This window comes from Athalia rosae, chromosome 4 (assembly GCF_917208135.1).
Source record: "Athalia rosae chromosome 4, iyAthRosa1.1, whole genome shotgun sequence".
Lineage (NCBI taxonomy): Eukaryota > Metazoa > Arthropoda > Insecta > Hymenoptera > Athaliidae > Athalia > Athalia rosae.
In genome coordinates, this window is record NC_064029.1 from 17,105,285 (window position 1) to 17,119,960 (window position 14,676).

Below are 14,676 nucleotides of genomic sequence, written 5' to 3' on the forward strand. Positions count from 1 at the left end.
GAAATATCGATCGCTCATTTTTTGACGTCTCGTGTCGCGAGGAATGTTTTTTTCGAAATTTAGCTGCTGCGAAAATTTACGAGCCGCACTCGTCGCCGGTTTCTTGCCCGATTATCGTCAAGTCTGTCGACATTTTTGACGGACGCGATTCCTCGTAGTTTTTCCCCTGTCTATAGCTCACCTGTACATCATACCGAACGACGCTCGATAAAAAATTACCTTCCGGACGTCCTCGGCAGTAACTCAGATATCCCCAGAGTCGTCACGGAGATATTTTACTACGCATTTAGTTATTCGTGCGATTGCAGTCTTTTTACCAAACTGTTTGAACAATACGGAATCTAAATGGGTCACTGGGGTAAAAGTGTTTTTATTCTCTCTTACAATATTCTTGACTCAACGTTCATTTTTTTGACGAGCACTTGTGTGAAAAACAGACGAAAAAAAAACATGAGGCCTACGGATGAATAATCAAAGACGTCGAGTGGTCGATTTGAAAAAAAAAAAAAAAAAACAGCAAAATTTAGAAAATTATCAGCACGACGGGTTCGGAATGAAAGCCCGGTCTTCGATCGTCGCCCTTCTCGGTTCGCACACCGTGCCTCTGACGAGGCAGGCGACATTGGCGGTCAGTATTCGGAAGTTGAACACGTTGAAGTTCAGAGTTCCCAGAATATGTTTTTGAAATTTCGTCGATAGTAAAACGACCTTTTCGCTCTCTCTGTACGGTGTTTCGACTATTTTCACGCTGGTAACGAACTGCAACGTGGACGAGTTCCGCGCCACGACTTCCTGAAATCATTCGAACGTTTCCGTAAATCATCGCTACCCGATCCCTCCGCGATTCGACTCGAGAAAAACCCTCCCGCCTTTTACTCACGATCGTGCCGCTGGTCAAAGGGTCCTGAAGGTTCCAACAATAGATCGATGCCTCCCCGGCGAAGCTGCCGAGCGCGGCTCCTGTATTTTTCGAAATACCGATCGCCAGTCCCTGACTCGGTTGCTCGAGTTCTTGCCTGAAGTAATTCACCTTCGCACCCGATATGGAGTGATGCAATTCGCGAAGACTAGCCGCGTAGCTCACTCTAGAAGCCAACGGTTTTATCAGCAAGTATTTCTGGTCCAGGTATCCCGCGGGAGTGATGACGGTTACCGAAATCCCCATCGGCAGATGAACCGACTCTCCGGCGGTGGTGAAATTCTCATCCCTTCTCACCGGACCGAAGAACTTCTCCCTCAGTCGCCACGCGTGTCGACCGTTCCAGATGATCAGCGTGTTGCTCTCGACGTCCGAAAGGTAGACCTGCGACGATTCCCCGATTGAGAAAAAAAATATGAGCGGGGCTCCGATCGGACGATCGCTTGCTTACCCAGGTGATCCCGCACTCTATCCCGTAGGTTTCCACGGCCTGTATCTCCAGACGGCCCACATCGCTGCCCGGCGCGTCCCGCGCCAGGTGCGACGGAATTTCGAAGGATTCGATCAACGCGTCGTCCGAAGTTCGGAAGGCCTTGATGCTCGCCGGACAGACGTGCTTTTTGCCGATTTTTCCGGTATCGACGAACCAGAGTCTCCCGCACTTGTCCAGCTGGTAAAACAATCGTGGGGAGATTAGGAGAACCGCGCGATCAATGGAGCCGGTAATTCGTACTCACGATGACTTTGGTCGTGCTCGTTATCCCCGAGCACGATCCGTTGTACCAGTTCCAACCGGGATAAGGTTGCAGCAGAGGGTTGTTCATGCGACTTTTTTGGGATACGGTCGACATGGAAGCGGGGCTCACGGGGTCGTTCGGTGTCACGATCAAGACCCGACCATCTGAAGAACGATTTCGTACTCGTTATTAATTGTTTCGTCTGTTTTCAGTTGGTTCGTTTTACGGAGGCGTCGATTGAAGCGGATTTTTACGATACCCGGCAAATACTGCGTGTCGGTCGGTACGATTTTCCTGTAATTGTAACGTCCGGATCTTATGGCTTCTTCTTTTTGCTCCGGACTCGTCCAGTTGTAATCGATGTACTTCCATTGATACTCGGTGACCAATTCCCTCTCGCAGCGTCTCCCGTACGCGACGAAAATTTGCGACATCAAAATCGCTAGGAACAGTCTGGTCATTTTGCGAATTTCTTCGGGTTATCAGACTTCTTCTAAACTCGAAGCGGACGAGTTCAAACTCCGGTGGCTACTGAGCCTAATTTCGTATTTTTCTCTCGGTATTTAACGCACCGCGAGTCTTTCTGGGCCATGGTCAGGGTAACTGAATTCCACAATTTTCGTCGCACGGGGGGAAAGAAAAACATTTGTGATCTTATTTTACGAAAAGTTTGTACAACTAGCTGCTGTATTGAGTTCAGTTACGCCACTTCGTATGATCGTCAAATATTGGAGCTCGATCGATGATTGATCGGAGCATGCGTGTTTCTTAAGTACGACTCAAGGCACCGTTCAACGAGTGAAAAATATCGCCTCGAAACGATTCGATTCTCATCGGTTTTTTGGAGACAAAAAATTTACGGTCAAGTAAGGTGGTTCGACGATTGCTTGAAATCCTCGATGAAATTTCATCGTTCATTTTTATTGGTAAAGGTTTCGTGAAAATCAAACTTCCCACTTCGATAGATTCTCTCTTTCGAAGTAGAGTGGAATCCATAAATCGAATAAAAATTACTGAAATATCGCTGAAATCGCGTCCAGTACATATTTCGGGACGTGTAAGAATCCGTCGTACCAGTTCGAGTAGTCCGAAGAATTTTCCGGACCTTCGTAAACCTTGAATCCCTTGGATTCGATGGTTCGTTCAACTCGGACGTTTCTGCGCGGTCTGCACACGTTCCAGGCGGTAACTGAATCAACGTCGGCCGTTGTTATTCGGAAATTCACCTCGTCGAACTTCATTGTGCCGAGTAAAAATTTTTGCAATCTGTTAGACAGGGCCATAACCGTCTGGTCCTCCCCGTTCGATTCCAGGGTGACCTTTATGCTGATAACGAACTGCAGGTTCCTCGGGTTCAGCGAGACCAATCCCTGAAATTGAATTCATTCGTTTTCGTCGAGCACGAGATGAAGACGATCGGAATCTTTCGGTAAAACGTAGATACTCACGAAATAGGGTAGCCCCAAACGGTTCTGAATATTCCAACAGCCGAACAAAGACGTGGGAAAACTACCGAACATGATTCCACCTCTTTTGGCGAACGCCCGCGTTATTTCTTGTCCCGTTATGATTCCCGTGTAATCGCTGATGTAGTAGGTGACCTTGCGGCCTGATTTGGAGTCGTGGAGATCCGCGGTGCTCGCCGAAAACCCTTTGACCGAAGACAACGGTTTGAAAATCACGAATCTCTCCCTCAAAAATCCATCGGGAGTCACCACGAAGCCCTTGGGGCCTTGGCTGATCGCGACCGTTTCTCCGGCGATCGTGAACTTGGTTCGTTCGGGGTCCGGATGATACACGTCGTCGTCCAGTCGCCACACGTCGTCCCCGTCCCAAATCACGAGCCCGTAACCCTCCAGGTCCGAAATGTAGAGCTGCAAAAATATTCGCGCTCAAGAGGACGTTCATATTGCTCTCCCGTTCCGTTATTCTCACCCAGGTTTTCTCGCACGATTCTCCGGTGGTTTCCACGCTTTGGAGTTCGAGTCGCCCTTGAGTCACGTTGGTCGGATTGTGCGCCAGGTCAGCCGGGATTTCGACTTCCTGGACCAGTTCGTCCGTCGACGTGTCGAACCGGAGTATCTTGGCCGGACAGACTTGTTCGTTTCCTATTTTTCCCGAATCCACCAGCCAGAGTCTGTCGCAGTCGTCGACCTGCGGTACGATACCGATTGTTCGTTGAAAATCGTTGCTCGATTCTTTTCGGGATTTTTAAATAATACTCACGACTACTTTGTTCACGCTCGTGATGCCCGAACACTCTTTTCCGCTGTGCCAACTCCAATCGGGGTAGGGGGCCAGCAACGGACCACCAGCTCCCCTTTTTTCAGAAATGATCGACAAGCTAGCTGGATTGTCGAAGTACCGCGGAGTGGCCACTAGTATTCGGCCGTCTGTGAAATTTTTTGAAAAATAAAATCGCTTTTAGAATTACGGCGAACGGATCTGAGAACGCGACGCGTTGTTACCCGATAATTTTTGGACGTCGTAAGGTATGATCTTGGAGTAATCGTACAATCCTGATTCAGCGGCTTCCGTTTTCTGCTCGCCACTCTTCCAAACGTAGTCGACGTATTTCCACTCGTAGGCCGTTCGCACCGTGGCTGAGGCTAAATTTGCGCACGCCAAGACAATCGGCAACAACCACGTCCCTCGGACCATGTTCTTCATTTCCGCGTGCAGGTGCAGGTTCAAGGAATGTGAAATAAACTTTGTGGCGATCCTAAGGTACCGCAATCAGGTACTCTCGCTCTTCAGTTTTATTTGAACCCGGTTATTTGTTCTCCCCATAATCTCATGTTTTATCAGGAGCCACCTGTGTCGTTATAGCTTTTTGCCGAGCAAATACCGGCCATGTAACAGTCTGATGATTACGTAACAGTTCATTAAACGAGGAAAATACAGCAGTCACCCGATAAGCAACGAATGGATTCTTGGACACGTAGAAGCTATGCGGAGTCCCCCCCCCCACTCTCGGGACCTTTGTTCCAAGGACTTGAAAAGGACAACTTTTTTTTCATCATCTTTCATGTACGCGAGTCCGGTGAAATCGGAATACGGAAAAAGGGAAAGGCTTATCGAGCTCGGAGTTTGCTCTGAACTGCTCTGAAATGAAATAGTTCCGTCACAGACGTGATCAATCGTCGTGGAAAACTTCATGCGATTTGTTTCTCGGGTGGTAAAATAATTGCCAGAATATTTTTGTGATTGAAATTCGTTCGATTTATTCATTCGTCCACATTAAATTCTATAGATTTATAGTTGTTGAGAGAGGAGAATTTTTCATTAGATATCGTTAACGAATCGCTCGAAAGTTGTTAGGAACTTTTAGAGAACCAATTTCCAACTTTCTTCGTCCATCGGTTCCACCAAGAACTGGAGCCGATCGGAGAATGTTGATTGATGTCGAAAAATCTGAATCCTTTGGCTTCGACGAACTTTTCGACCGAGTGATTTCCACGCGGCGCGCAAATCGTTCCATTGATGAGGCTGCGGACGTCGGAAGACAAGATCCTGAAATTGATTTCGTTGAAGTTCATTGTACCCCTAACGAATTTCTGCAGTCTATTGGTCAGGACGTCGACCGTCTCGGTCCTCCTGCTTCGATCCAGGGTTATCTTGATGCTGTTTATGTACTGCAATGTGGTGGCGTTCTGCTCCAGAAAACCCTGAAAATATATTCAGATCGTTTAGTACGGCAAAGTCGCGACCAGAGTTCGAAGAAAAAACTCACGATGTATCGGTCCTCCAGAGGGTACTGGATATTCCAACACGCGACCAGAGTTTCGGTGGTGAAACCGGCGATCAGAAAACCGCCGAGTTTGGAAAAATCTCGTCCGAGTTCCTGGCTGGGCGCCGTGTATTCCGTGATGTAGTAAATCACGTCACCGCCCAATTTCGAGTTGTGGAGATCCGCGGTGGACACGGCGTATCCTTTGTTCGCTGACAACGGCTTGAAAAACGCGTATCTGTCCTTCAAGTAACCGTCCGGACCGATCAAAAATCCAGAAGGTCCCAGACTGAGGGTAAAGTTTTCACCGCCGACGCTGAACGTCGTTTGATTGGGGTCCGGTTTGAAGACGTCGTCGTTCAGTCGCCATATGTCCTCACCGTCCCAAATTATAAGACCGTAACCTTCCAGATCCGAAACGTAGACCTGCGAAAAAAATTGGCGGTCGTTATTTGCCCGGTTGTTTTTTTTCCCCCGACTTCCTTCATTCTTTTCGTCCTTCGCTAACCCAGGTTTCCGCGCAGGATTCACCGGCGGTTTCCACGGTCTGAAGTTCGAGACGCCCTTTCGTCTTGTCGTCCGGATTGCGCGACAATTCTTTCGGGATTTCAATTTGCTGGACCAGTCGATCGTTCTTCGTGTCGAACTGGAGTATCTTCGCGGGACAGATTTGTTCGTTTCCGATTTTACCGGAGTCTACAATCCAAAGTCTGTCGCATTCGTCGACCTGGGAACATTTGAATCGGATGTAATGGAGACGCGGTCGGAAACCGGAATTTTGTTTATTCGCTTACCCTTATTCTGTTGACACTTGTGATTCCCGAGCAGTCCTTGGCGTCGTGCCAACGCCAGTTGGGGTACGGAGCCAGCAACGGGCCATTAGATCCGTAAACTTGTGATACAACCGACAAACTAGCGGGATTGTTGAAGTACCTCGGCGTGGTCACGAGGACTCGACCGTCTGTAAAATATTAGCAAAAATCTCAAAAGATTAGACGTTTGAAACGACGTTACGGATTGATAAGGAGTAACGATCGAAGCACCTGACAGTCGCTGAACGTCGTAAGGAATGATTTTTTTAGGAGCGTACAGTCCGGTTTTATTGGCTAGATATTTTTGACCGTAACTTTCCCACTGATAGTCGATGAAACGCCATTGATAGTGTGTATTTAAAGCGGCCGCGACGAAATCCGTGCACGCTAAAACTGTCGACAGTACAAAAACTGCGTGTAACAGACTCCTCATCGTGTCGACGTTTTTCCGTGTCTCGAAAATAATTATTTCTCTCAACCCTTCTGATTGGAAAGAAAAGAAATTGCGACCCGGAGTTACCGGCACAACTAGAGCTCAGGTACGTTTAAAATTGTATTTATGGGCGAGCGAGAATATTCTTAAGATATCCGCTAAAAATCGCGAACCAGCTGTATCATTATTTTCTGGGAATCAACGAGACTTACGTGATAATATGTGATCAAGTGTTTTTTCTGCTAATCAGCGTTTACGGTTTCGTAAAATTTACACGTGTATAAATTTTATGTAAATTTTTTTATCGCGGATCCAAGCTTTGCCCTGAATTCATTTCGCAGTTATTTCTTCATACGTATTATGACGTGGGAAAAATTTGGTGAACATTTTTTTCAAATGATCGAGAAGGACGTCAAAAATCTTTTTGGATCCAAAATGTTTTCTATCTTTTTTCTCATAGATTCTTCAAGTACCCCACATTTCCCCACCTTCCCCTATATGTGCGAGTCGACTAACCAAACAGATCAAAACCACCAGCTGTTATAATAACGTGTTTCGCAGCGATAGGTAGGATCTGAAGTAATTTGAAAAAATCGCTGGAGGAACCCTATATGATTTTGAAGACATTGGCTTTCTGAATTTCTCTGAGGTGAACTTCGAGCCTTTAAAAGAATAGATTCGAAGTTGTTGAGGTAAAAATCATTCGAACATCGGAAGGAAGAATATTTTCGATAATTTTATTCATATTTCAATTTTTCACATAAGGGGCGAAAGCATAATAATTCCTATGATCCGCATGATCCATTTCAATTGTTCATCCTGAAGAAGAACTTGTCTTCGATAGCGGATACTTCGGGAGCGCTGACCGATTCGCAAGCTGTGCCTTTGACCAGTTCGGCCACGTTCACCGACATGATCCTGAAGTTGATTTCATCAAAGTTCACGGTATCCGTGGCGAATCGTTGATAACGATTCGACAACAGCCAATACTCCTCGTTTTCCGCCTGGCCTCCTTTGCCTTGGACGATTTGACTGCTGACTGTGTACTGCAGAGAGACCTTATCTAGTATGGGCATGGCCTGGAAACGAAAATATCACGATAGCAAGAGCAGTAATCGCAGCGTTGTTCGTAATTTTCGCGATACTCACGATGTGTTCCAACGCCAGAGGATTTTCAAGATGCAAACACGCGACAGCCGCATCCGAGGCGACGGCTCCGATAAGGGTACCCGACTTCGCGATGGATCTCGTCAGTTCCTGACTCGGTAGGGTGATGTTGCCCTTGTAGTAAGTCACAGGTTTACCGTCTTTGGAATTGTGCAAATCATCGACCTTCACCGCGTAATCGAACAGAGAAGACAGGGGTCTGAGCAGCATGTAATCTTCGTGAAGGAGTCCCGGTGGAACAATGACGAATATCGAAGCTCCGAGTTCCTGATCGAATTCTTGTCCATCCACGTTGAATGTTGTCGCTGTATTGTCCGGTCCGTAGATCTCGTCGTTTTCTAGACGCCAAATGTCCTCTCCGTCCCAGATCACCATCCCGTATCCCTCGGGGTCGCCGATGTAAACCTGATGCGATTCGAACCGAGTGAGTTATACGAATTTTTGGGCCAAAAAATAATCCTGGCGAGGAACTCGACGTACCCAAGTCTTCGAGCACGAATCTTTCGTCTCTACGAACTGAACCTCGAGTCGTCCTCGTCTCCTGTTCTTGGAGCTGTGAGCCAATTTCCACGGAATGCGGACTTTCTCGACCAATTCGTCGGTATCGGCGTCGAAGGCCAAAATTTGAGGCGGACATACTTGGGAATTCTTCACTTTACCTGAATCCACCACCCAGATCCTGTTGCAGTCGTCCATCTGCAAACGTCAAGAAAAAAAAAAACATGTCAAAACGTCACCGTTTTCCTTCACGATCAGACTACTCGAATACCGACGAATATTTTGGTGACACTGGTGATTTTCGGGCAGTGGAAAAATCCAAAAGTCGAATGCCACTCCTTGGAAGGATAGGGCTCCAGCAGAGGACCGCTGTCGCCGGACTCGCTCGAGATACGAGACAAACTCGCGATCCGGTTTGCGTGATGGATCTGCGGCGTCGCTACGAGGGTTTTGTTCGCTGAAAATTCACATAGAAACACGTGAGATGACCATTACCGCGTCGAAGATGAGCCCCGATGACGACGACGGATCAGAAAAATCTACCTGACACTCGAAGAAAATCGGTTGGAATCAGGGTACGGTAGTCGTACATCCTGTTCAACTGTTCCGGTGAATAATTATCTAACTTGTACTGGAAGTACTTCCATTCGTACTCCGTTTTCAGTTGGGCGCCCATCGAGAGGGCGAGAAACGCCGACAGAATTGTCGGTGTCAACCACGACTGCATTTTCGGTGGTTTCTAGTTCACCCTGCGAAACGATATGAAATAGAGTCATGAAATTTGAGTTTATTTCAGTCTACTGATTTTAAACAAAATTCGGTATCATGATTTTCACTCACCTTATTTATAGTATCGTCGGGCGTCAGGTTCACCGTTCTTGTGTCGCGCAAATCGCGTTTCACCGCCGATTATATCCTCTTCGACAAAATTCTAATGTTTGCTGGACAAACTTAATTCTCGTCTGAGGATTCGAATTAAATTCGATTTTCACTCGCTTTGTCGTCCAAGGATCGGTATCACATTACCTAATTCGGTATATCTGTTCAGATGTTCGGATAACTCAAATATTTGATCGTTTTACGTAATCGAGATCTCGGCAAACATACATACTTGGCCACGTATTCAGGCGGAAGAAGTGTTTTCGACTTTGAAAAAAAATGAAATGATCATGGCAGCTGCAGTGCTGGGAATATCGTGAATATCGCGAAAGCTTCCGTTCGACAAAAAGAAGGCAACCAGTTTGAAAAAAAAAAAGCCAGTTTACTTTTGCAGAAAATTACGTAACAAACGTGTCGTTTGTCAGGCGGCAAAGCAGTCGGTTATCGCTATTTCACCGGTTCAAACATTTGCTCGAGCATTCGTCGAATGAGAGTAGATTTCTTTTCAGGATTTGAATCATTTGAGAATCAATATTCCATCCTATACGGCCCACATCTTACCATTTTCATTTTAGTTGCGGAAATCAAAATTATTCGAGTATCAGGGAGCAAAATGTATCTCAATAATTTTATTCATACTTCGATTCTTCAAATAACGATTTTGCGAACGCAAAATAATTGGCATACACGTGAATCGCTTCATCCCTTTTAGTTTTCCATCTTGAAGAAGAACTTGTCTTCGATGGTGGATTCCTTAGGGGTACCACCGGAAGGTTCGCAAACCGTACCGTTGATCAATTCAGCCACGTTTACCGACATGATTCTGAAATTGGTTTCGTTGAAGTTCACGGTATTAGTGGCGAACCGTTGATTACGAGTAGACAGAATCCAGAACTCCTCGTCTCCGGAACGGCTTCCTTTCCCTCGAACAATTTTCCCGCTGACGGCGTACTGCAGAGCGACCGGATCCCGTAAAGGGATACCCTGGAAATGAATGTGTTGCAATCGATTGAGCAATGTTCGTTTGTTCAGTTAACAATTTTCGATACTCACGATATATTCAGCTGCCAGGGGATTTTCGGGATACCAACACGAGAGAGCCGATTGGGAGGCAAGTGATCCGATAAGGGCACCCGACTCGGAGAAGGCTCTCGTCAGTTCCTGACTCGGAAGGGTGACGTTGCCCTTGTAGTAAGTAACCGGTTTACCATCTTTGGAATTGTGCAAATCTTCCACCTTCACCGCGTACGCCTTCTGAGAAGCGACGGGTCGTAGCATCATGTAATCTTCGTGGAGGAATCCCGGAGGAATCACGACGAATCCCGAAGCCCCGACTTCCTGATCGAATCGTTGTCCGTCCACGTCGAATGTGGTCGCTGTTTTGTCCGGTCCGTAAACCTCGTCGTTTTCGAGTCGCCAGACGTCCTTCCCGTCCCAGATCACCATCCCGTATCCCTCGGGGTCTCCCACGTAAACCTAATTCGACCGGAATCGAGTGAATTCGACGATTTTTTTATCGCGCTAGAAAATAATCGGCGTACCCAAGTCTTCGAGCACGAATCCTTCGTTTCTACGAATTGAATTTGGAGTCGGCCCGGTCTCCTGGTCTTGGAATTGCGAGCCAATTCCATCGGTATAACGAATTTCTCGACCAATTCGTCGGTATCGGCATCGAAGGCCAAAATTTGCGGAGGACATATTTGCAAATCCCTCAGTTTTCCCGAATCGACCACCCAGATTCTGTTGCAATCGTCCATCTAAAAATACCAAAAAAAAAAAAAAAAAAATGTATCGTGCGTCTAGACGTCACCGTTCTTCGTTACACCAACCGACCCGATATACTAACGAATATTTTGCTGACGCTCGTAATTTTCGGACAGTAGAGGTAAAAAAATGTTATGTGCCAGGCGTTGGAAGGATAGGGCTCCAGCAAAGGGCCGCTGTCGCTGGATTCGGCGGATATACGAGACAAACGCGAGATGTCGTTTTGATTTCTGGCCTGCGGCGTTGCTATGAGTGTTTTATTTTCTGGAAAATTTATATGGAAAAATGAGATGACAATGATCGCGTCGGAGACGACGCCAGATAATCACAGATGAGAAGAGTCTGATGGAAAAGAATTTGTCAAAATACCTACCCGACACTCGAAGAAAATCCGTTGGGATCAGGGTTCGATAGTTGTACATTTCTTTCCACTGATCTTTTCGACCAATATCATATTTATACTCAAAGTATTTCCACTCGTACTCGGTTCTGAGTTCAACGCACATCGAAACTGCGAAAAACGCCGGTAATATCATCGGCAATATCCATATAGCTCGAACTGGAAGTGTAGTCTGCATTTTACAAGGCACTGAAATACCGCTGACGATCAGAAACGGTCGGAAAATCAAGCCGGAAGTCTTCAGTTTTATGCGATTCTATTGCGTCCGAATGTTCTGCTCGCTTTACTTGTAATTCTGTGAGATGTGCAATGGAATTTGAAATGAACTGCCGTTCATTTGACCAGCTGCCATTCAGCAACCGCTTATATATTACCATTTTACTATTTTTGAAAAGCGATATTTGCTCGAAAACCTTCATCTCCTTCTCAACAATCACTGAACAAATATCTTCGCTCGCTGTCTCGTACAGCGATCAGAATTTTCTTGTTTTATTCAACGTCCGCACAGATGTTCCTACGCTCACAGAATACTCGCTTACATCACTCGAGCAACTCGATCATCCCAACAAACGCCGTCGATTGTATTCCGTATTCCGCAGGGTCTTCGATAAAAAATCCCAATACAATCGAAATCGAGTACATACATGGTGGTAAAAAATAATCTTTCCGTATAAATTGACGCACCCAATTCATCGAGCGTGAATCTTTTCTTTCCGCGAACCGAATTTCCAGTCATATCCCGGTCGTTTCTTCGCAGAATTGGGATACGAGTCCTTTGGAATGAGGAATAAAAACTCGTTATGACCGCGACTGACAATGAGGCGAGAAAATCGCTCGTGTGTCACAAATCCGACGCAATCCGTAATTTTCAACGGTCACCGATACCTTTGTCGTTATACACACCTTTGAATCCCAGCCATCTTATCGTTGCAGATAATTCCTAATATAAAAAGGGCGCAGAATAATCAAATTCCAGTCGAAATGAAATCCCAGACGATTCAGACACTGTCCATCCTATTGGCATCCGCCACATTTTGCATGGGTGGATTGGATGTCTTGTACGAATGGAAATACATCGCTTACGAATGGGATAATCCATACGACGAGTCATCCTCCAGGTCAGACGGACGGTACGACCGGAAGAGGATAGTTCCCAATGACGTTCAACAGCTCTCTGGTGAGAATTTTCATAATCGAGGGTGAACCGAACATTATGTGCTATTGATTTGTGCAAAAATGTAGATGGTCGTGTTCTGGTAACAACTCCGAAGTATTACGACAACCCCGCAAGTTTGTCGATCGTGTCAAGTAGAAGCGAGAATGGTGGCCCGCTTTTGGCACCCTATCCCAGTTGGGATTGGCACAAGAAGTCGGGTGACTGTTCCGGCATCACCAGTGTCAACAGAGTCAGAGTAAGTGTCGCACCTGAAGACTTTTTTCGACTGAATTCTATTTTCAACTCACATTGGGCGATCACCCTTCGCAGGTGGACCGATGCAATCGGCTTTGGGTCGTCGATTCCGGCAAAATAGGCGACGAACAAGTGTGCCCCGCTAAAATTTTAACCTTCGATCCCACTACGGATGAATTGTTGGACACTTTTGAAATTCCAACCGAGTTGACCTACAACCCCGACGATCCGAGCCAAGGAAGAGTGGAGATCCAGGTCGTCGAAACGATCGGCGATAATTGTGAACAGACTTGGGTGAGTCGGCTGCGAACGATCCATCGTGATCCGTTGACGATCGCAAAAAAAAAAAAAAGAATCTGAATTCGGAAGATGAGTAATTGATCATCGCGTCCAGGCATACATAGGTGATCCGGAAGGTTTTGGTCTCCTCATCTACAATGGGACAAGTATTTGGCGCCTCAACGACAAGATCTTCGCACCGGAAGCAGAACAAACGAACTTCGTAATAGACAATGAAAGTGTAAGATTGGATATCGGAGTAGGCAGCATGCTTTTACCCCCGTCGGGATTCGTCGAGGAACAACCGGTACTCTTCAAGCCTCTGGCGTCCGTCAAAGGATACGCGGCGACCCGCGAACAGATGCACTACTCCTATTCGGGAATAGATATCCAGTACTACATGTGCAACTACACTATACCGAGCCAAGAACTTGCCAGGGATTACTCGTCGGACGGTGTCTTGATTGCCGGTTTTCCCCTGCAAACAGCCATCGCTTGCTGGAACCTTCAGTATCCTCTGGTCGATCCTTACGTGGTGGGTACACCGGACACGCAGCTGTCTCACGGCTCAGAATGTTGAGGGTGAAAAATCTGATCGGTATGAATGATTTCAGGAAATTTTGGACCAAGATTCAGAGAAGCTGCAGTTCGTCAGCGGTCTGAAAATCACCAAAGGAATCCAAAATGGCGTCGAGGGCGAAAATGTCTGGGTGATGACCAATCGTTACCAGAAGTTTCGTTTGGGATCTCTGGATTTCTCCGACGTGAATTTCAGGATTTTAGGATCGAACGTCGCAGATCTCGTCAAGGGCACTTATTGCGAGACGAAGTCGCACGAGCTCGTCCCTACGATGGAAGAAAAATTTTTCTTTAAAATAGAAAACTAGCTGCCCTTAGGCCAGACCACGAGGACTCGATTGCAAATCGGCAATTTTCGAATCTTAATAACTTTCTTTCGAATAGTTGCAAAATCTAAATAAATTATAATTCGACATGCCGGAGAATTTTCGAGGTGCCGATATGTGTATGAGAACGGGTAACGTGGCAACGGATCCAATGAAAATACCCGACTTCAAAAAAGCTCTTGCACAGTTCCTGACTCGGTAGGTTGATCTTTTCGAATCAAAATAAATTGAAATGGTTTCCCGACGCTCGTAATTTTTGTATATGATAAAGTTGCGACGTCGCTACGAGTGTTTTGATTTTCTGTAAATTTATGTTTAAGTATACGAGACGATCATCGGCCCCTCATTTCGCAAGGCCTTCGAAAAGGAAACGTTCGAAATATCGAGCGGTGAATCTTACCCGAGATCAACGGGTACGTTCCACTTATTTTATTTATGATCCTGTGAGGAGTGCGCTGGAATTTGAAATGATATGCACCGTTTATACGACCAGCTACCATTTCGCAACCGGTTCTATCCACATATGAGTAAGGTAAACAAACATGATTGTTTACCGTGTTGTATCGAGAACGGAATTACTCGTTTTATCCGACACGTTGGTATACTCGTGTATATTTGTTCACATCGATCGAGCAAATCGTCTATTCCAACAAGAGCAGTCGTTACGACCATAGAACAACATTTTTCCAATGCAATAGAACAATGGACATGGCTTGCGACGACTCTTCAATTCAAAATTTTC

At 46.2% G+C, this 14,676-nt stretch overlaps 5 protein-coding genes across 6 annotated transcripts; 1 reads left to right on the forward strand and 4 right to left on the reverse strand.

The window, feature by feature from the left end:
* Positions 1 to 519: 519 nt before the first annotated feature.
* Positions 520 to 4,408, reverse strand: LOC105693752. The gene is made up of 10 exons (XM_048654311.1): positions 4,125 to 4,408; positions 3,883 to 4,049; positions 3,592 to 3,810; positions 3,105 to 3,530; positions 2,762 to 3,026; positions 1,916 to 2,128; positions 1,657 to 1,820; positions 1,371 to 1,589; positions 881 to 1,303; positions 520 to 792 (listed from the first exon to the last, which is right to left on the reverse strand). The coding sequence occupies exons 1-10, from the start codon at positions 4,324 to 4,326 to the stop codon at positions 535 to 537; spliced, it is 2,556 nt and encodes an 851-aa protein (XP_048510268.1). The 5' UTR covers positions 4,327 to 4,408; the 3' UTR covers positions 520 to 534.
* Positions 4,409 to 4,854: 446 nt separating this feature from the next.
* On the reverse strand, positions 4,855 to 6,737 carry LOC105693803 (major royal jelly protein 1-like). The gene is made up of 5 exons (XM_012413978.3): positions 6,430 to 6,737; positions 6,181 to 6,347; positions 5,895 to 6,113; positions 5,390 to 5,812; positions 4,855 to 5,324 (listed from the first exon to the last, which is right to left on the reverse strand). Exons 1-5 carry the CDS (start codon positions 6,629 to 6,631, stop codon positions 4,974 to 4,976), a joined length of 1,362 nt encoding a protein of 453 aa, XP_012269401.2. The 5' UTR covers positions 6,632 to 6,737; the 3' UTR covers positions 4,855 to 4,973.
* A 617-nt stretch (positions 6,738 to 7,354) lies between these two features.
* Positions 7,355 to 9,294, reverse strand: LOC105693809 (major royal jelly protein 1-like). The gene is made up of 6 exons (XM_012413986.3): positions 9,137 to 9,294; positions 8,840 to 9,045; positions 8,572 to 8,753; positions 8,279 to 8,494; positions 7,781 to 8,203; positions 7,355 to 7,710 (listed from the first exon to the last, which is right to left on the reverse strand). Exons 2-6 carry the CDS (start codon positions 9,021 to 9,023, stop codon positions 7,438 to 7,440), a joined length of 1,278 nt encoding a protein of 425 aa, XP_012269409.2. The 5' UTR covers positions 9,024 to 9,045; positions 9,137 to 9,294; the 3' UTR covers positions 7,355 to 7,437.
* Positions 9,295 to 9,789: 495 nt separating this feature from the next.
* LOC105693806 (major royal jelly protein 1-like) lies at positions 9,790 to 11,668 on the reverse strand. Its single transcript, XM_012413982.3, has 5 exons — positions 11,313 to 11,668; positions 11,022 to 11,203; positions 10,717 to 10,932; positions 10,229 to 10,651; positions 9,790 to 10,159 (listed from the first exon to the last, which is right to left on the reverse strand). The coding sequence occupies exons 1-5, from the start codon at positions 11,515 to 11,517 to the stop codon at positions 9,884 to 9,886; spliced, it is 1,302 nt and encodes a 433-aa protein (XP_012269405.2). The 5' UTR covers positions 11,518 to 11,668; the 3' UTR covers positions 9,790 to 9,883.
* A 167-nt stretch (positions 11,669 to 11,835) lies between these two features.
* Positions 11,836 to 14,602, forward strand: LOC105693808 (major royal jelly protein 1-like). Of its 2 annotated transcripts, XR_007278216.1 has the most exons (6): positions 11,836 to 12,516; positions 12,582 to 12,751; positions 12,826 to 13,044; positions 13,145 to 13,564; positions 13,644 to 14,132; positions 14,255 to 14,602. XR_007278216.1 is itself a non-coding variant. In XM_048654705.1 (5 exons), exons 1-5 carry the CDS (start codon positions 12,321 to 12,323, stop codon positions 13,914 to 13,916), a joined length of 1,278 nt encoding a protein of 425 aa, XP_048510662.1. In that variant the 5' UTR covers positions 11,836 to 12,320; the 3' UTR covers positions 13,917 to 14,175. The 2 variants fall into 2 exon arrangements, 1 of the variants encoding a protein (XP_048510662.1); XM_048654705.1 differs by lacking the exon at positions 14,255 to 14,602 and having other exon boundaries at positions 13,644 to 14,175.
* The last annotated feature ends 74 nt before the right edge of the window (positions 14,603 to 14,676 follow it).